This window comes from Tyto alba, unplaced genomic scaffold, assembly GCF_018691265.1.
Source record: "Tyto alba isolate M040663 unplaced genomic scaffold, T.alba_DEE_v4.0 Super-Scaffold_44, whole genome shotgun sequence".
In the NCBI taxonomy this organism is placed as follows: Eukaryota; Metazoa; Chordata; class Aves; order Strigiformes; family Tytonidae; genus Tyto; species Tyto alba.
The window spans coordinates 10,701,296-10,722,389 of NW_024881320.1; the positions used below are offsets into that span (position 1 = coordinate 10,701,296).

Sequence of the window (21,094 nt, forward strand, 5' to 3'; positions counted from 1 at the left end):
GAATGGATATCAGCATCCTTGCACATTTCCTAAAATGCTTTCAGCATGACAGACAATTCTAGTTTCAGAAGACACAGGATACTTTCCTCCCCTTCCTCCCTCTTTTCTCAATGATTCTTTTTTTCCTTTTAAGAAGCAGAATTCACCGTTCCACCAAACTAAAATTTATTTTTAACTCTGTTTCTACTAAATTTTATTTTTCATTTTTCTCCGCAGGCCACACAAACATGCTATTTACTACACTGCACGCCAAGCACTATTCAAAGAAATATCCCCCGTGATATTATCTATATCATGAATCTCTTTAATTCATGACTAGCAACAATCTAACTCTCAATCACAAAAGATTTATTATTTTAAGAGCTATGTCATCATCAAACGTTTCCCCCCCTCTCAGAGCAAGAGATATTATTTTACAATACTACTGTATTTCTCTTGGATGCTTACTTCTGCACTACTTGTTAATTAAACTATTTGACCATGAAATAGCACCAATATTTTGACATATGTGAGAAAAATTATTCTGTTTGTAACAACCCAACCATTGGATACTCACCACAGCAATAACAGGAATAAGCACACCCAGATTCCCTGCACTACTGGAGGCCTGGAAAACAAAGGAAGTTATCAAAACATTTATAAAAGCATTTCTAAAATACCCGTTACAGGATGTATTTCAAGCATCAAACATCCCTACTGTCTATGCCAATTACAGTTCCTGATCTTGCAAACAGATACGCACAAGGTGGTCAAGAGAGGACCCCAGAAATCCAAAGGACTGGGACACCCACGAGTCTTTAACAAAGATTTTCAGGTGGCTCCTCACAGACTGGGATGTCCCTCACAGAAAGGATGTTTTCACCTTTCAGCACTGGGTCTTCCGTATTTGGAAGACATATATATGGATATTATGCCCTGAGCTAAAGCAGGGGACAAAATATTCATTGATACCATGTCTACTCTGACATGCAGCAACTGCAAGAAAAATGCTCACATTAAATGGGTGGCCACAGACAAGTGTCAAATGTTTACCAAAAGACTAATTTTACAACCAAAACGAAGCCAAAAACAATAAGTCTGTAAAAAGACACCATATTCAAGAACTTATTTAATCAGGGTAAGCAGACTTTGCCATTGAAATATAAGAAGCATGAGGATAAAAGGTATTTCCTTAGACTTACTAGGACATTTTTAATTGCACTGTATGCAACAAGTACATTTGCTCTTGGCCAAATACAGTGTTTATAAACTGAAAACGTTCACTGCACACAGCACATTGTCCCTCATATTCTCTGATAAAGCAGTGATAGAACAGATACCATGCTCAGAGACATCTCCTCTCTAAACTTTCCCTACCTCCCATACCTTCCACCTTGGATTTGGGAGGGAGAAAACTCTCCAGCTTTCTCCTTACAGAAGAGAGACCAGGCACAGAGACTGCTGGTCCCACAGGGAGGAGGCAAGGCAGACATGTTAACAGGGTACAGATTTGCATGAAGTGGAATAAACCAAAAGGAAGCTATTAAAAAAAAAAAAAAAAAATAGAAGAAAAAGAAAGGAGAGAGGCAAATAGTCTTCAGATGAAACAATAATGATACAACCCAACTAAGACACAATTGTAGTTCTTTCATGTAGTGTCCAAGATAAAGCAAAACAAAAGACGGACCCTTCAATATTTCTGAAGGGTATAAAAGACCACCACTCAAATCACTCTAAGGGGTAGGAACAACTGGAAAAAGTCACTGTATTTGCACTAAAGATGAACAATGTGCAATGACTTCCATCCCTGGGCATACTTGGAGAACATTCATGTTAACTACCAGCAATAGGAAAAAAAAAAAAAAAATATTTTTCTTCCCCTCACAGAAGCTACTTTTGCATGGTTGAAAGATCTGGTTTAAAACATAAAAATTAGCCACTGAAACATTGTAATGGTTAGCGAGCAAATTTAAGTCCATGAAAAAGTATGCTGAAAAGCAGAGGACATAGGCAAACTATTTGACAGCTATGAAACAAAAAACTCGCTTTTGTTTGGGAGCACTGCATGTGCAGTGTTTTACCTACTTTGAGTCTTTTTGAAAATGAAGTAACCTAGTCTTCAGAATACCTTTTATTACTTTTACTCTACATTGAATAAATAGTGTTCTAATAAAAACCACTATCAGTATTTTAATAATAAAGAAACACTGCCTCCTAGCTCAAATCCATGTTAAAAGTATCACATATTTTTCCGTTTGCAGGCAGCTTTAAGTCAGCGCAGCAGTTTGTTTCCCATAGTGATTCCAAAACTGAAACAGTGGAAAAATAGCCCTGGAAGGAGTAGGGTGGAACCTAATTTAGAAGTGTCATTTTAGAACAATGTTTGCAATCTGTTTTTCACCATTTCAGCTCACTTATCTGTGTTTAAAAGAACCTATGAAACCTGTGGAGAGAGATTTTCCACCACAGACTTCATGAAAAGCAGATTCTAAATATGTCTTAATTCCCTTTTAAAAGAGTTGGCATCTCTGATTAAATACAGTCTACCTTCAAATCAAACAGATTAATTTCAGAGGGATTTACCAAGAGACTTCACCCATCCCATAAAAGTATAAAGACAGGACTTAGTACTATTAAAAGACAGGACTTAGTACTATTAATGTGTAGCATACACAGGAGGAGGGGAAAAAAAAAAAAGAGGTGAAAAAGGAAAAAAAAAAACACATTATTCCTTAGTACTAGGAAAACGTGCCTATTTCAAAAGGAAGTATTATCTACCTGCCCTAAAAAGCAGTGAACAACTCCCAGATCACATCTCCAAGAAAACCTTAACTTTCCACTACAAACACATTTGAATTATTAAAACATACAAGTGTATTTTTTGTATATAAAATCACTATCAAACACTGTGAGTTTTTAGAAGTTCTCCTAAGGAAGTGCTTAGAATGCCATGAGGTTCCAGCATTTGAACACTAGGGAGGAACATAACCAGAGGAAGGCTTGATTTTTGATGAGTAGGAAGCAACTACATTTTGCCTTTCAAATGATAATATAAATCTCAAGAGCAAAAGTCAAGGTTAAGACCTTGTTATATTTCAGAGCAAAGATGAGATGAAGGTATTGTTGGAAACGGGCACACTGAGTACTCTGGATACTTTATTGAAATGAGAAAAAAAGCTAGTATGAAGTGAGGTGAAAAATTCTTCACTAAGAAAAAAAGCAGAGGATTCTGAGTGAATAAAGCAACTGCACATAAACTGCTCCTGCAGAAATTTAGCTAGCATTTAAGCAGTCCTCTTCCAGACCTTCTCACAGACTTTTAAAGGCCAGTATGTATTAAATTTTACAAATCACAATTAAAAACTGAATTTAAAAATAACTCTAAAGCAAAACCACTCAAATTTACTGCAAAGTATTCCTACCATACAAATCAAAGAGACAAGTCTCCTCTTTCTTGGGCAAGCTTTTTGAATAAACTTGCTCTCTAAACAACACACTCCTAAAATTCAGCAGATATTTACATTAAATCTCTAATTTTCACTTCACTGCACTGTTTCCACCATAAGCCTCAACAGATAGGCCTGCATCAACTTGGACCTCGGAGAAAAATCAAGATGAATCCACTCATAACAGCAATTCAGAATTAATCAGAACAACATAAACTGGCTATGTTGAGCTGGAGGTTGGACTGAATGACCTCCTGAGGTCCTTTCCAACCTGCGTTTTCCTATGACACCACTAGGTTTAGAAGCAGAATTATGTCACATCTAAAGACATCTCAAGAATTAGTAAGAGGAGTTCAGTAGTCAGCATGCTGTATTTCTCTCTGCAGCTCTGCCTCTAACAGTAGAACACTGCAGTTTACTTAGCCTCACACAAAACCAGGCTCAGCTGAACAACAGGTATACCACTGCTTTATCTCAGACACTATACACAGATTCATTAGGTGTTTGAAAGGCATTATAGATCTGCACTCACACTCCACAATAAGAACACATTTCTTAGGTTTAAGGAAGCATGGTATTTTCTGTGTCAAAAGACACACAGAAGACTATGTTTAGTAGTGCCATCTGTATAAATGCACAGCTGCATACAATTAAAAAACAGTGAATATCTGACCTTTAGTGCTGGTCCTTTTTCACTTGCTCTCTCACTAGCTCTCTTTCCTTCTAGCCCAAGCTGAACAAACAGTTCCAGCAAGTTCATCAGCAGTTCATCCACAAGGTGTTCTCCTTGAATGTTAGCAGCAATGTTAGCTAGGGCATTAATGACTGCTAAGGAACAGTGTCTGAAAAGAAAGAACAGTTATGAACAAGCAATTCCTCAAAGTTTTGTATTTTCAGTGCTTCCTTCATAACACTGATAGTAACTCCTGTAATAAGGCTACTGACAATTTTTCAATCACAGGGTTTTTTTGGGGGGTGGTGGTGGTGATATTTTTATGAATAGTGGCACATCACTCTACTGATAATTGAAATGCAGTCAGTACTTCAGCGAAAAACTACCTGTAGACTTTGCCTCTGGAGGACTACCAGTTCTACCTGTAGTGAAAAATAGTTTTAGGAATCTCTACATTATGAAGTGCTACTATTTTTAAACACATTATTTTTTAACATAAAAAAGAATGGTACTATTTATAACCTTGTTATAAAACTCATATTGGGAAAAAGTGAAAACCCATGATGTAGCATAAAGGATATTTGATACAGTATTCATACATCTAAGGGACATAGCTAAGTATTACCTGTATCCATGATCCTTATAATCTTTTGTGGCAGAGTAAACAACTGAGCTTGCTTTAACACTGATTTGCTGAAACAGATTCCACACCTCCTGGTAAATATATTGCTGTAAAAAAACCCAAAAAACCCCCACTAAGTAGAGTTCACTGGATACAACCTCTCTATACAACAACCCTATCAAACACACTAAGTATTATGAAGTTCTTCATATAGGTATCTAGTCATAGCCCGAGCAACAGCTTCAGCTTTCATAAAGTACACAGTGGAATTGCTTTCATTAGTGTTTATAATTGCTCAATTTATAAAAAATTTATTATGTTCTTTAACTCCACCTTCCTGATGGAGAAATTCTTTTCAGGATTCTGAGTTCTGGCAATCAATTGTTCGCTCAGAGGCACAAATTACATTTGGAAAAGGTAAGTCAGTTAATCCTTGTATGACTGAAGAAGGCAATCTATACTTCTAAATGTATGGACCTACAAGACATTGAAAGTTAATTACTGATATGAAAAAAGATAATGTACACCTATTCGGGACATAGGCCAAGTTTATAAACTCCTTAATAACTTTTGAAAACACTGAGTTAGGCCTTTCTTTTTTTTTTTTATATATTAAAAAGAAAAACAAAAAACAACAAACAAATCAAAAAACAAAACACTTATTATTTTCTATGGGGACTAATCTTCTTTACAGGGACACCATCTTACACATTATTTATTAGCTTTTGTTTTCTGATGTTACAGAGACATAAGCATTGTACAAGCACGTACCTATGGTGAAAAAAAAACCAAAAAAAACCTTAAAAACCTTCTTCAAATGCAGCTTCTGAAATATGTTTCCTTTTATCTAAAGGAAAGGGAGCATGAACTGGCACTCTCTTGGCCAGTTCTTTCCTTACATTTCCAGTGATGACTAAGCAGCCCAGCTGATCAATGATGAGTACATCAAGATGAGAAGGTGGCTGGCAAAACTTCTGCTGTAAGATCTGTAGGATGGGTTCCATCATTTTTGGTGTGTCCCTCAGTGCCACTGCAATGTGCCCTAGAGCACGAATTGTGTGGTCAGGAATCAAATGAGCTTCCCTGTTACAAAAACAAACAAAAAACCCCAAACCCGTACATGTAACTGTTTAACAATTATCAAGACCTTCAAGCATTGTTACATTTCATGTAATAAATAGTTCATATACTAAAATTTAAACATCATGAACAGCTTTAATATTGCCATGCTATATACTCACCTACTCCCAACATTACTATTAGAGATACGCCTGCACAAGTTGGTTTTCAAAAAAAAAAAAACAAACAAACAACAAAAACAAACACAAAACCCGCACAAAAACACCTCAAAAACACACTATCCAAGAAACCAATGTTAATCCATGAACAAACTGTTCTAGAAACAACAGTGAAAAGAGGTAAAAGTGATCTGCAAAACATTAAGACATGACAGACCAGCTATGATAGGACCTCCCCTTGGAGGTTTCTTGGTTAGCACGTCTCTTAAAAATAAGGTAAGTCAAACATCACAAGTGACCAGCTGTGTCAAGCCATAAAAGACAGCTGAAGCCTGAAGGATTCAGTAGAGAGAGTATCACTCAACCTAGGACTCAAAATTGGCTAATACTCACCAAAGACTTGCTGATTCAATCAGATAAAAATTAATCTATACCTCTTGGTGTGAAAACAAGGGCTCAGCTCTGCAAAGATTTGCATGGGAAGATCCTGACCCCACATACAAGCTCACTCATCTCAGAGACGTTTAATTCTAAAATAATGCTGCCTATACTTTTATCTTAGAATAAGCTTCAGGTACACTGAGTGAAGGAAAAATTGGTTTGATAACTAACAACTTACTTATCACTCTCCTGAGAGATGTACAGACGGTTAGATAAACTGGCAAGAAAGGCCTCAACAATCACCGAATCTATAGTCAAGCCAGCTTTCAAGCACCTGGAATAATAAGGAACAGAAAACTTGCTAGAACAGCCAGAAGGAAAAGAAAAAAAACATGAATTAAAAATTTCACTTTTTACTACTGTAAATGCACACCAGGTATAAGTGAAAAAAGTTTATACTGAAGTATAAGAACTGATTGCCTAGGAACACTGAATATGTATTTTAAAAGATGAGCTGAGGTTCTACTGCTGCCTTCTCCAGCAACAATAAAGATGGGGATATACAATAAGGTAAATTCAGAATCCACTGCTTCCCTTGTCTCTAGTCACCAACTATTTGTCTTCCCTCCAGCTCTCTGTACCTGTCTAGAAGGGAAGAATAATCATTACATTGCCCACATTTGAGTGTGTAACAATCCTTCTATTACAGGAGTCTCACTCCACATGGTAATCTAAGCAGAAAACAGAAACCCCACTGAGTATCAAAATGGCAACTAGTATGAATTACACGTGTGGGAAGCAAAACGAGAACTAATTATTATTTTACAATTAGGACATAAACAGAACCAAGAGATGTCTGAAGAAAAATGAAGTCACGATGAAAAAAGGCAAAAAGCCTTTATAGCAGCACAGGGCAGCACCTTCTAACAATCACAACACTTTTCCACTAGGGAAACAGAACGTGTGTTCCAACATAGTGCAAGTCTCTCTTACCTGCAGATGTTGTCTATGGCAATGTCACGCAGCTGCTCATACATGGATGGTTGACTTTTTTTGCCAGGCATTACATTTAGAGTAGACTCTGAATGCTCGTTGGTTACACTAATCTTGATGTCATTACCACCTACTAAGAGCACAGAGTATAGAAATCAACATTTTGCAATAGCTTTTTTTCCCCAAGATCAGAGCACACAGGCAAAGCAGTATCTGGTGAGTGCAAAACAGCCTACCTTACAGCTCAAAGAGTCGAGCTAAAGAACTTTGGAAGTGCATTAGTTGTCACTAGCTATGCAAGATATTAGTGCATTTAACTTCTTCTAAACAATTACTCCTAAGTTTAGTCACCTTCAGTTCTCATTTTACCTGTACTGCTTTAGCATTACAATACTGGTTTTGCATTAGCAAGTGATTAACATTGAACATTTTCTTTTTGCACATCATAACTTGATATTACAATTTAAAAACAACAACAAAAAAATCTGACAAATGTCATCAAGATGGTCATGGGGCTGGAGCACAGGACCTGTATGAAGAGTCTGAGTAACACAGTCTCATTCAGCCTGGAGAAGAAGTGGCTTTGGACAGATGGAGAAAACAGAAGCAGGCTTTGTGGGAGAATATTTAACAGCCATAACTTGAAACAAGGGATGTTCCAACTGGATATGTGATTTCCCACCCCCCCGCCTCTGTGAGGATAATTATACAAAGGCTCAGGTTGTAGAAACTGTCCTAGAAGGTTTCTGAAGGCCCTAAGCAAACTGCTCTGAGTTGAGTTCAGGAGGTTGACACACATAATGCAACCTTCAATACTGCAGTATCACACTACAGTTGCTGGTGATCTCACTCAGGGCAAAAGTGCTTGAGATAAGAGTATCTTGGTTTCAGCAGAAGAGGCACAGCAATATTGCTGCTAGAATAAAATGTAGTTCTATTTATACTGCTTGCCCTTAGATACACTTTTACCAGAATATGATTTGCATTCCTCCTCTCCACCTCCAAAAAAAAAAAAAAAAAAAAAAAATCACAAGTGCATCTCCATTTCCCCCTACAGCTATATCACCACAAAATATCCAAAAGCATCAAAAAGCTATATGAGTTGAAAAACCATCACTAGCATACCCTTTGGAACATGGCCTTTTTCCCTTTACCTGTGTGATACTGGCTATGATACTTGTAAAGTTTCACAAGCACTGGGGAAGGTATCACGAGAAAGTCTCTCAGTGATGGATTGACAGAATGAACCACAACGGGGAACCTCTCACACAAACGACCTAGACCCTAAAGAAGAAATTAAAAAAACAAACCAAACCAAACAGAATATAGCTTTAGAATACAACAGCACAATTTTTATTTCAGCTGTAACCTTGCAACTTCAGCTCAATACAAAAGAACCCAAACCAAAACAAACTATACACACTTCCTAGAGATTACATTTTTAACTGAATATTTAGACATTTCAAGCCTCTGATTCTTTTATAATACCTTAGAATGCTGCACGCCAGTCAAGCGTTGATGCTTTCTTCCTGGGTAATTATGCATGAGTTACATGAAATGAACTGCACTCTCTAAAAATAGTTACTGGACAAGTTCCAACATTTAGATAATCCTGATTATTTACTATGTGGTGGAAAACACCACATTTGCAAGACTATAAGTGCCCAATAAGAAGACAAAAATATTAGAATAACCAAGCCTTAGCGTTAAAACTCAGTGATCTGCCAGTCCCAATATTTTAGCTGTTCATGTAATGGACTAAGAAGCTAAATCTCTCACAAATTAACTACTGGTTAAAAAAACCTCATTAATATTATTATTCAAGAAGTAGCTGAGAAAATTTTGAAAGCACTACTCTACTGCAGTTTTAGTTTCCACACCAGACCTCTAAACTCCAAATGTAGAACACATTGATGGACAGTAATACAAATAACAGATAAAAAGTCTTCTTCTAGCAACCTACAGAACTCCCCAAACTCTCACTCACTGATACAGTAATATCAAATACTGTAAAGACAGACCTGCAAACAGCAAATTAGCAGTGGCAAGTGAGCAATGATGACTTTGCTTGAGGTTTTTGACTGCAGCTTCTCTGATAACTTGATGCATAGGTTTTCTGCACCTTAAATGAAAAACATAGTTTTTTCTGTTGGATTTATCAGATTTGTTATTAGGCCACACACAACCCAATGCTTACTGAAATTTCTAAAACAACACAGAAAATATACCTCATACTACAATTCCTCAAAGAGATTTAGTGCTGCTTCTGCAAAAAACAGTTTTGGAAACTTAGTATCTGCAAACAACAGCTCTATCAAACACTATGATTGAAAGTATTACAGTACATAAAGTTGATTTTGAGCATACTTCACAGTTGACAGAAAATAAATACTGCAAGGCCAAGGGAAAATATCCTTCACATATTTAGAGGATGTGTAGGAAATATACAACAAGAAAGAAAACTGAGAAAAAGTGAGAGCTTCCCAATCCTGTTAGTAAATAAGAAACACCTTCTTTAAAAGGATGACTGAGAAACATTTAAGACACGAAGAGCAATAATTAAAAACATAAACTAGAAAATAAGCAGCTGCATGTAACACAGCAATTATACCATCTCCTGTAGATAATCCAATAGGATGTTTCTGTTTCCATTTCTATGAAGAGATGGCTACCTAGCCAACTAATTTGACAACTTTTTGATGGAAGCTTTACTCTTGTATTCTAATAGCAAAGATTATTCCACTGAAAGTTGTTTTATATTCCTCTGAGCACCACTTACTCTTAGAGAATTTATAAGTATTTCTACAACGTAAAAAAACCCCCACAAACATTCCAGAGACTGAAGAGCATTTTTTTACCTTGCTCATCTTTCACAGCCCACACCATGAGATCCACACAGGCGGCATTAGCCTGACAACGCAGTTTTAAAGGACTCAGTTCATTGTGCAGTCGGTCCACATCGTGAAGGATTTTCTGAAGTTCTGATTGACTGCTGTTGAATTGCTCTAACACAAAATCATGGATTTCCTTCACAAATGAGTTGGGAAGGTCTAAAGAAATAGAAGGAAATAACATTATACTAGAAGGATAGGAGTCATTGTATCAGAATAACATATATAAATTTAATTGCTATGTTATAAATTAAATTATTTCATAAAGTTTATCCCCTACCTAAAAGATAAATTTCATAGCAAAGTTTACCAGTAAGCAGACGACTGAAATGCCTGCTATTAATCCTTTTAGTGGTGTTCAAAATACTTCTTTTTCTATTTCCATAGCACCTTTTTTTTTTTTATGGAAATATTTCAAAATACAGATTTTATAGCATCTGTGGAGTTCCCATGAAATGCAAACTCCAATGTTCAAGCACTCAATACAATGCAGACAACACTTTGGATCCTAAACATAACGAAGTAAAAAATTAAAAAAAATACAAGTACTGTACCTTTCATATAGTATAATGTGTCTCTCAGCATTTTAAACTGAGCAAGATAAAGAGGGTCACTGAATGTTTTGTAATAGAGATCTGTATTAGAACCCATCTGAAAGAGAAAAAAAGCAACCTGATAGATTCAAAATTAGGTATTTTCCATTATATTGATAAATAAAACTTCTTGTTCCAGTCACATAATTGTTTTCCTCCACAATGTAAAGATACATTTAAAACAGGTACCAGAAGTAACTTCACAGCCTCCCCCGGCACCCCCACCACCACATTTTTATCAAAAGTACATCCATTCAATGCATTAAATGAGATTCAGTTACTCTTTCAATTTGAAAAGCACATATACATTATCTCTAACACTGACGTTAAAAGAAAACCCAAACACAATGAAACCAACAAATAAGAGGAGGATTCAAACCAATCATTTTACTGAGATAGCAAAAGGAGAAACTGAAGCTGTCTCCACTCAGGCCTACATTTCAAATATGGCAGTACTCGAAGGAAGGCTGAAGAGAACAGCGAAGTCATGTTCCCACACAACTGAACACACTCTTTCCAGTACAGCTCTACACCCCCACGGAGATATGGCTAACTCCATAAAACGTGGCAGAGGCTGTTACAGAACTGCACCCAGGGAAGAGGAGAACAAGGACTCACAGACCTATAGAAATGAGTATGCAACCTCTGAAAGTAAAGGTCCACAAACGGTGACGCTGTTAAACTTGTAGAAAAGACACCTAGAAGAGCAGCAGTCATTTCCACGCCAGAAAAAGAGAACCAACACATTTTATCTACATGAAAAAAGACAATGTTACTGTAATATGCAATAAAGTCCTTAGTCTACAGTAAACCAGTTTTGGACAACCAATGCTGTAATTTAATTGGATAACAGAGCTGAAGTGAGAAAATGCGTCATTTTTTAAAGAGAATAACTATTTCCCTTCTGTGGTAGTGAAAAACATTGCTCCCTTCACCCCTCTATTTTTGTGTAGTCCAAGGCTAGATTTAAACCACTGAAAGAGCAGTCAAACAGGAAATTAGTATCATTTTGCAAAGAGAAGGCATACCTTACATAGGTAAAAGGCTAATTTTCCAAGTATTACTTATTAAGACAAAAAAATAAAGTGTTCAAGTCATTAGAAAAGGAATTTAAAAACATACCTCTGCAACTTCAGCTACAACTGCATCCAAGGTCTTTAGCAGGGAATCCCCAACGATCTGTTTTACCTACAGAAGAAAAAAATTAAAAAATAAAGAAAAGATGTTTCCTGTTGATGACTGCAGATAGGAAGACAATAGAATTTTGCCTGTGCACAGAAAATACAAGTCACTTGACTACAAAACGTCAGATGAAATTAAGGCTACAAGAATTTCTGACTGCAACAAGAATAAATACATTTGAGCCTCTGTGATGTTTCAAAATAGCTGATGCAGGAAGCAGAAAGGGCCAGCAGTTTCTGTCACTTGCATGAATTCTCAGCAACTAAACCCTTCTAGAAAAGGGTCTAATTCCTAGAGCAAAATCCAATCTTCTATTTCAGCAACTACAAGGACGTAAATTACCTCAGACTAAGTGGTCTCCGAGAGTTAAACAGGAAGAAATTGACATAAACATTTCTGATTTTTCCAAACTCTTCATGGTTCATAGGTGAGATTTTTAGGAATATTATTGAAGCATGACACTAAATGCCATAAAAATAACATAACACAAAGCTTGAGAGACAAACACCATCCTTTTATTTGCAATTCTAAAAGATTAAACTGCATCTATTTCTAGCACGAATACCTAGAATGCAATCTCACTGCAGCCTTCAGAAGAACCCATCACATACCATGTTCAACAGCTGGCGGAGCATTTCCAGTGGGATGTTAAACTCTTTGTTATTAATGCCATTGAAGAGAGGAGAAACTGAAAAGCTGGAGCTGATTGTAGAGAAGTAATAATCAGGATCCAGTGCACTCCCATCAGGAAGATATGATCCTGATCAGAAAAGAAATAACAGAAATAAAAGTTCAGGGAGAGAGAAGATATATAAGCTTTGCTATTTGGTAATGTTCAGTTACTACTAAAGAGTTGTCTCCAACACCGGTACAGTCTTGACCTTAAAAGCCATCAGGAGGCATGTTTCAGTTAACGTACTGGTAAATCAAGACAGAAAACTATGATGAAAAAATATATTTGTTCATTAGAAGTTTACAATCACCATGGAAGAATTCAATTACTTGTGTTCATATCAGAGACACTGCTGACAAGAAGTCTTCCCATACTACTGATGTACATTTACATGATGTACATGTGTACTGAAAACATTTGTGAATGCCATTTTGCTGAAAAGCACAGAGGTACAACCGACAGGTTAAGTCAAAACTATCTTGTCAAGGTTTTCTCCTATATTAGATCAAACGAACATGTGGCACAGCTTTCATCTTAGAAGAGGCATCAATTCACTACTGCAGTTTGAAGATAAAGAGAAATAAAACTATTTTTCAGATTCAAGTATTCTATTAAGCAAACAACTTGCTAAGTGTACTGCTTTTGGCACTGTTTTCACTTTAGAAATTATATACCTGCTTTTTTAAAGTACTCAGCTGCCTGTGCTAAACTAATATTCTTGTAATTAATAGGCTTTCAATCAACACTATTAATTGACAACAGCAAAAAACATGTTTTCAGTCTTTTTTTCTAAAGTATTAGTCTTGGCCAGTGTAAAAACAAGCCTATTACTCATGTTCTTCAGAAAACAATCACAAACTATACTATTAGAAATAATACAAGGGCTGCCTGTATCTGAAATATCTGGTAGAAGTTAGTATTGAAAATAAAATCCTGATTAGAATAACCATAACTCTGCTAGAGACACAATTAAAATTATTCTCAATTTTTTACAAAGCTGTCTACTATCCACCTAGAGTTTTATTTAAGATGATTTTTGTTCAATTACTAGAGTCTCCCTCTAAGCTGTAGCCTTTTTTTCCCCTTTCTTTTTTTTAGTTCAAAACATGAAGACCATAAAATCAAAGAAGTATAGTGTAGTTCAACAGGGCAGACAGATGATAAATAGGTCTCTTCCTACTTGACAATTTAAGAATGGTATTTGAATTACCCTATAATCCCCTATGATTGAAGAAGAGGGATGCATCTGTTAGTAACATAGTAACACAAAGTAACACAGTAACATGAAAGAAAAAGAAAAGTAATGTGGAAGTAATTAATTTAAGCCAGGGCTCTGGAGAGGACAATGACCCAGAAACAGAGAATGCCCAAACTGCTAAAAACCTCAAAAGGCCAGACAAACCAGACACACCAAAACACCTCAGATGCAGAGCTAGTTCTCTACTTCATTCATGAAAATTTATTTTTAAGGGCTGTTTTGACACAGAAATCACTGCTAGAGCTCTGCCAAAAGCCAGTGGTTAAGAGTTTGTGTATTAGCTCATCTAAATTTTTCACATTTCTGCCTTTTATGATACAGTAATTAACACACACTGAAGTTGAGTGCTCACTCATGTCTCCTTTATTATATCACTTCAGCAAATTACTAGGTCTTACACAATGACCTATATCGTATTTACTTAAAATGGAGCAGTTGTTCTAGTTTTATACAATCTGCCACAAAGGTCTCAAAATTCCAGACCCCAGTCCAACAATTTAGTTGTCTGGTGAAGCAGAGTATTAACACTTGTTCCTCAAAGTTACTCAGCGTAATCTCCTGAAGTATTTTTGGCCTAGTTGAATTAAGATCTTCAGCACTAGGTACAGCTTAGCAGCCAGGAAATCATGTCTCTCAGAAGCCTGCCAGAAACAATTGAGCCTGGAAACCACTGGTGTTAATAACAACTTCCTACTGTCTCTATAGCCCAAAATTTTTTAGAATCTTAGCAGATATGTGCCAGAGAATTACAATAAGAATTCAAGAGGGTAGAAAAAGGGATCAAAAGGATTCTGGTTTTCAGTTCCTTAAAATAGCAACAAATCTCCCAGATCACACAATGTTCCTTTGCAAAATACTTTACCTTCAAAGTAATGAATTGCAGATCCTCCAGGAGAGCTGGGAGGAGGAATTCCACGTTCAGGACTAACCTGAAACATTACAGAAAAGCCATAAATTTAAAAGTATTTGTAAAGCATTAAAAAAATCTTCCAGACAGTGATTCATACATTTCATAATGAAACACAGCTTCAAGCAAAACTAAGAGGAACTACATACTGCCAGGTCTAACTGCTCAATTCCAAACAAAAACAGGAAGCTAAGAAAAGCTAATTCAGTGCTTTTGACTAAAGGGAAGAGATCAGGATGATGACTCCTGTACTGTATGTAACTGTGCTAATAACAACTGTGGTTTCAAAACCAGCCTCTGAATCCATTCCTGCCCTAAGACAAACACCACTGGTGAAACCAGTGAAAGCTCATGTATCCTCAGCACTTCTGAAAACTTTAGCCATTAAGAGCCAGCTTCCCAAATTCTCAGATACACATTACAATGCTTTTTAATGAGAACAACAAAAGGAATAGTATTTTCCATTTGTTTCATGTGAAGACTTATTAGTACAGTTGTTAGCTTAACTGTCACTAACTTTTCTGTACCTCAGAAACTTATTTTGAAACTCAGATGCAGAACCAAGATAAAGATCTCTGTATCTGGTCAAATAATGTTTTAAGAGTCTGTCTGCATAACCAGGCTTAATGCTGTCTTAACTCCACCAAGACCATGAAATCACCTAAGCACTGACTCCCACACAGGACAAGTCGTACAAACCTGTGAGATGCTAGATACACTGCTAGCCTTTCTCTTTAGTGTTCCTTCTTGGCAAACAGTGAGTAGAGAACTGGGAAGAATTGATCTGAAATCATTAAAAGATCGTCGTCGAATTCCTTCAAGTTCTTCTGGAACTCTTAGGGAATGCGGGGGAATTTTTGGAAAAAGCTTTGAAAGGAGAGCCTCCTCTGAATTGCTGTAGCGACCAAAGGCTCGAGAAATTCCTATCAGGCAGGGAACTGCATACTTGCATAAATATTCTGAAAAAGAAAAGCACATATAACAGTATATTAACAGTAACTTAGAACCTCCTCTTCATGGTTTTGCTACCGCTTCACTAAACTGTTTTAGCATAATGTGCTTTACAAAGACTTAATCATGCAAGAATGAAGGTATTATAAATTAATATATTTCTGCTTCTGTATTTATCAGTCAGCAACAAACAGAATAAATATGTGCTAACAGAAGTTGGAAGAAAAAGCTGCTCACTTTTCAGGAGTGATCCTGATAATTGGAAAACATAAGAGAAGTTCAGAGGACAGAAGTTACAGGTATGGTAACAATTTTAGTAGTACCTTTATCATGCATCTGCGGAGTCTGGCACATTCCCAAAAGGAACTGCATTACTTGGAGAATTGCATCCAAAATCTAAAGTAATCAAGAGAGGCATATAAAAATATCTTTTGGCAAAGAGATACAGTTATCTTATACTAGATCACTATAACAAATGATACTGGCAAATATTAATGTAAGCAGCTCTGTAAACAAGATTTTTTTAATGCTGTGTGACTAGAAAAGGCATACTGCCCTCACTTAGCTTACGAGGCTTCTTTTGTAAAGTCTGCAGTTAGCTGGTACGTACTAGCAGAATAAAACTGCAGCAGTCCTAATCTCAGTATCAAAACTTAAATTCTAAAACTCTGGGTTCGGTGACTGACATCCTTTGACACCCAGAAGTAACAGCAGACTTACGAATATCTTCTACATACTTGAGTATTAATTAACACATGCAAAAGAACGCAACAGTACACGTGTTAAAGCAATCAATCCCTTTGCAAGAAAGGAAGCGACTGTGGTGTACTCTTCTCTAGGCAACTGTCAGTATATCAGCATTGGAAAATTGGGTACCACATTAGCACAAACCTAAACTCTACCTGCTCTCTGAGAGACGCATCCCTGTAAGCAACGTCTGATAACAATGTTACCAAGCAGAAGCTGAAGTTTTCTGCCACTGGAAGCAAGCCTGCAAAGTAATGGACAGAAAATAAGCCACTTAAGCATCATTAGAGAGAATCAACATGCAAAGAGCAAATAATAATAAACCAAGAAGACATAAGTGATTCCCATGTCATACAGTTCTGAGATTAATATAAATTAAAATATAGTATTACATATAAAATTTAAAAGTATACTTTAACCATGATAATTTCAGCATGAAATGTTAAAAGAATAGTTTTAATAACTAAAAACTTCTCCAGGCTTTCAAGTACTTGAAAAAAATACTAAATTTTATAATATCCTTTGTGAAAAAGTATTCTTATATCAATTTTAACAGATATTAAGGGAGTAAGAAATTAAGGTGTTTAAATAGCAACTAAGCATCAAAGCTGAAAGTAGAATGTACAAATCTTGGGTTCCACTCTCCTGTTCTAACCACTACACAATCTTCTCCAATTTAGTAACAAAATATATTGAGCACAGAATTATTTGGAAAGTGCAATTTACCACAAAGCAGTCAAGCAAGAAGGCTGGGAGCTATTCAACTTCCTCTTTGCTTCTACAGAAAATCAATACTGAAGGCTGTTGAGTCAGGAGCTAAGAACCTAGCAGGACTGATCACCTCCCCCTTGTACCATGTCCTGAATGACCTTTGTTATTTCTATTTCCTGGCTGCCACTCCACGAGAATGATCAAAACCCCCAAACATCACCTCTGCCTTTCCGTGCATTGCTTTCCTCTATCCATTGGACTTTGGGAAGACCCTTCAGAAGTCGGAGGAGGTAAGGAACCACATTATCTTTGTGCTAAAAAGGAAAATATTTAAAATGGAGAAGAAAAGCTGAACTGTATCATCTCAAGACATTTTAGAGATATGAAAAGATTACACTAGCCACACAGAGAACTCATTTCTAATGATTACTCCACGTTACTTCTTGAATATTGCAAAATTGATTTCAACACAAGCAAATGAAAGTAAACCAATTCACTGCTATAAATCAAATCCTTTCATTCTAGGCAACAGTTCATTCTCCATGAAAATTGGAGAAAAAGTTCCAGACCAGTAATTGTTCCCAAACAATTTATTAGTTTACAGCAAGGTCACAAAATAATTTTAAGGCAGCTAAAAATTCAGTGCCAGTCCCAATTCAGTACATGTGACCCATCCCACAGCCTTATGCAAGTCACTTAACACCTCTGTGCTGGCACTTCAGCTGTAAATCAAAGGACAGCACTTTCCTTCCTCATAGAGTTGAATTAATACTAACTGCTGGCTTCGAAAACATTAAAAGATGCTAAGAAACATGAAAAGAGCTGCTTTATTTAAACTTCATGCTACAAAAAATACAAAATGACAACATTAATAATATTCATGTAAGCTATATCATAGTAAATAGATACTATATAGGAGGCAACTCAGGCCAGATGCAAACCCATTAAACAACTTAAAGTGAGGTCTAATGGCTCTGGATGAAACAATACCACACCCAGAGCTCGAAGGGAGGAGAACCAGCTTGTCATAAACAGGCTGACAGATACAAAAGGGATGTTTGTATACAATGCAGCCTATGTGCACTGTTTGCCTGTTTATCCCAGCTAGTGCCAGACATGAAAAGGCCTATTACAAACCTGATGATCAGGAGTATGTTGGAACATACCTGTCATTCAGAAACATGTGGGGAATAACACCCAACAACACATATGGTTTGAGCAAGTCCTCCTGAAGAGCCTTTCCTTTCTCTCCTTAAGCTATGATGACCAAAAAATGTGACAGCAGTTTGGCTGTGGCAGTGCCATGACAGCTATCACAGTTGTCAGTACTGCCCTTGTTTCCTTCTGCTCTCCTGCCTGCATCCATCTGATATTTCTGATATTTATTTTTATGAAGAGCAAATACCAACTTTTCATTCATTAAGCAACTAAACTGGAATTAATCCGAAACCTTTCAAGTTAAATAGAGTTAGCTTAAGCAGGAAAAGTACCTGAAGGTCAGATTCAATTAGAAAGATTCCTAAAGCAATAACAGCATCTCTGCGACGTTCATCTAACTGGAAAATCCCATGAAAATCCACTGGACACATACAGAGCAATTTTTGTACCTGAAAAAGAGCAGAAGGAAAGAACAGTGGAACAAGACCTAAAGTGTCAAAACAATCCAAGGGAACAACAGTACCTGGGTCAAAACTGTCTTTCAAAAATTCACCAGCAGACCTCAGGAAAGCAATGCAAATAGCTCCCAGCTTCTCTTTTACGGAGCAGAGCTAGCCATCATGTCCATGCCCTAGAGCACACCAAGCAACAGGCCTGGGTACCACTGATACAATTGCAAATATTTTCACAGCAGAGAGATGACCTGACAGGCTGGGGTTTTCAGGACTCATTCACACCTCCCATGCTTGAAGTGGACAGTATTCTTTCCATCTTCTGGAAGACAGATGGCCACATTACCCTCCTTAATCATCCATCTTAATGAGAGCATCTAAAGGCTAGGAATGAGTGACGAATGAGAGAAACTAGAAAAAGACAGAAGAATCTCAAGTAGATGTCTAACATTTTTACCACGATATGGCTTGTTTTAAAAGTTTTTCAACATTGGTCAAGCTGTTTGTTTGTTTTCACATCTCATGAGAATTTCTGAAACTTTTCAAGGCATCACATTTACAGAGCTCATTTCTGCATCCCTGGTACAACAAAGCCTTCCTTCCACATCACATAAGCACATCCATTTTGGATGTGCAAGAAATATGCAGCAGTTGCATATATCATATTTACTCAATCCCTGTAAACAAAACTTGGGTGGATGCAGCTTTGGTTACAGCTGTACCAATGCCGCCTTCATATACAGCACTGAACAATAAACTGTCACCTAGTTGAGCATGACACTTGCTCAAATCCTTTTAACATAACAGATTAAGTTTCCAGAACTATTATTTTTTCACTATTTACCTATTACTTCACTCCATACGTAGCAAACACATATCTAAAGAATATATCAAATCTCCCAAATACTTTGTTTTCCTGTGGAACTGTTAAGTAAGGGAAAATGCAACAAGTATATCGTCTTTTTAATAAATCTCCTTGATGTTAATAAATATTACATAAAATGGACTGTCATAATAAAAATTTGTGTTTGAATGTCAAGTTACTTCCTATTTCAATAGCTCTTTAAACACCCTGCCCTGAAATTTCTAAACCAAGAAACTATTTCCCTAGAGCATTAGAAGAATTTGCTGGATGCTCAGTGGAATTTAAGAATCTGGTCCTTCAACTGCCAGACCTCATCATTACAAGACCTGTACACAACACAAATAATCCTCTTGCTCAACATAAAGTACAGTAGAGGAAATATGAACTTTGGAAAATAACTTCTGATGCATGTTTCCCATATGAGGTTAATATTTACAATAACATGAACGAATAACTTTAGCTAGATATGAACTGTTAATATCATTTAATTCCTACTCTACTGTCTCAAACAAACAAACAAAAAAAGAAAATAAATGCCTGGCTATTAGTGAACCAACAGCAAGGCTTAAAAAAATAAATTATTCACAGCTGGCTGTCAGACCAATGGTAGATTTCTAGAACAAGAACAGAAGCCTGCAACAGCTGGCCAAGAACAAGCATTAGAGCTTTCATCAACACAGAGATGTGCTTTTCAACAATTTAGTCATCTTTCATTATTGCACCAGGCAATTTAGAAGTCCAATCGCTTCGCACTCAGAGAAGCCAACTCCCGAAACCCCGGGCTGCCCATCCCTCCTCCCCGCAGCAGCACAACACTTGGCCGCACCAGCAGTGGAGACCCACGGGGGAACTGCCCCGATGAAGCCCCTCTCTCTACTTTCACATTCAGGGGAGGTTTATCTCAACCAGGCAGATTCTACCTTGAGCTGATTGCGTCGTTTGGATTTAACCAGATACATGGAGTAAAGCAACCAGCCCTCATTAGGCTGAGACCAATCCCACCTACAAGACCGAGCCCCACAAACTTCAGGGGTGCGCAGCCGCCGTGAGGACCCACGCTACTCGTGAGGACGTGGGGGACTGCTCCACGGGTGCCGGCCGTGGCTGCTGTGCTGACGCCTCCTGCCGCGATGGCATTTTTGGGTCAAGATGGGCCACGCAAGCGTCCGCAGGCCCAGCACACATGGACGCAGCTGGGCTGCCAGAGCCCGCTCCCACGGCCACGGGACAGCCCCCACCTAAGGCAGCATTATCCTCCGGGTGCAGGCGGACACGCCAGGCCCAGCCTCCCACGGGCACGGGCACTGTGTGCATCATAGGTCCCCCACGCATGACAGGGCCAAGCGAGGCAGGCTGGACATCTCCACCCCACAC

At 37.4% G+C, this 21,094-nt stretch overlaps 1 protein-coding gene across 4 annotated transcripts in view; it reads right to left on the reverse strand.

Annotated features, from left to right (window-relative positions):
- PI4KA (phosphatidylinositol 4-kinase alpha) overlaps positions 1-21,094 on the reverse strand; it is a 62,040-nt gene that overhangs the window by 40,379 nt on the left and 567 nt on the right. The window contains exons 1-19 of one of the 4 annotated variants that reach the window (XM_042805089.1): positions 19,107-19,124; positions 18,736-18,852; positions 17,466-17,559; positions 16,690-16,778; positions 16,111-16,183; positions 15,536-15,795; positions 14,792-14,858; positions 12,610-12,758; positions 11,939-12,004; positions 10,778-10,874; positions 10,191-10,382; positions 9,354-9,454; positions 8,487-8,616; positions 7,333-7,462; positions 6,578-6,673; positions 5,620-5,803; positions 4,724-4,827; positions 4,099-4,267; positions 557-607 (exon numbers count right to left, since the gene is read on the reverse strand). In XM_042805089.1, the coding sequence (XP_042661023.1) occupies positions 557-607; positions 4,099-4,267; positions 4,724-4,827; positions 5,620-5,803; positions 6,578-6,673; positions 7,333-7,462; positions 8,487-8,616; positions 9,354-9,454; positions 10,191-10,382; positions 10,778-10,874; positions 11,939-12,004; positions 12,610-12,758; positions 14,792-14,858; positions 15,536-15,795; positions 16,111-16,183; positions 16,690-16,778; positions 17,466-17,559; positions 18,736-18,834 (2,151 nt within the window). In that variant the 5' untranslated portion in view covers positions 18,835-18,852; positions 19,107-19,124. Of the gene's footprint in view, positions 1-556; positions 608-4,098; positions 4,268-4,723; positions 4,828-5,619; positions 5,804-6,577; positions 6,674-7,332; positions 7,466-8,486; positions 8,617-9,353; positions 9,455-10,190; positions 10,383-10,777; positions 10,875-11,938; positions 12,005-12,609; positions 12,759-14,791; positions 14,859-15,535; positions 15,796-16,110; positions 16,184-16,689; positions 16,779-17,465; positions 17,560-18,735; positions 18,853-19,106; positions 19,125-21,094 lie in introns of those variants that run through there. The other 3 variants (XM_042805088.1, XM_042805087.1, XM_042805090.1) reach the window with 3 other exon arrangements.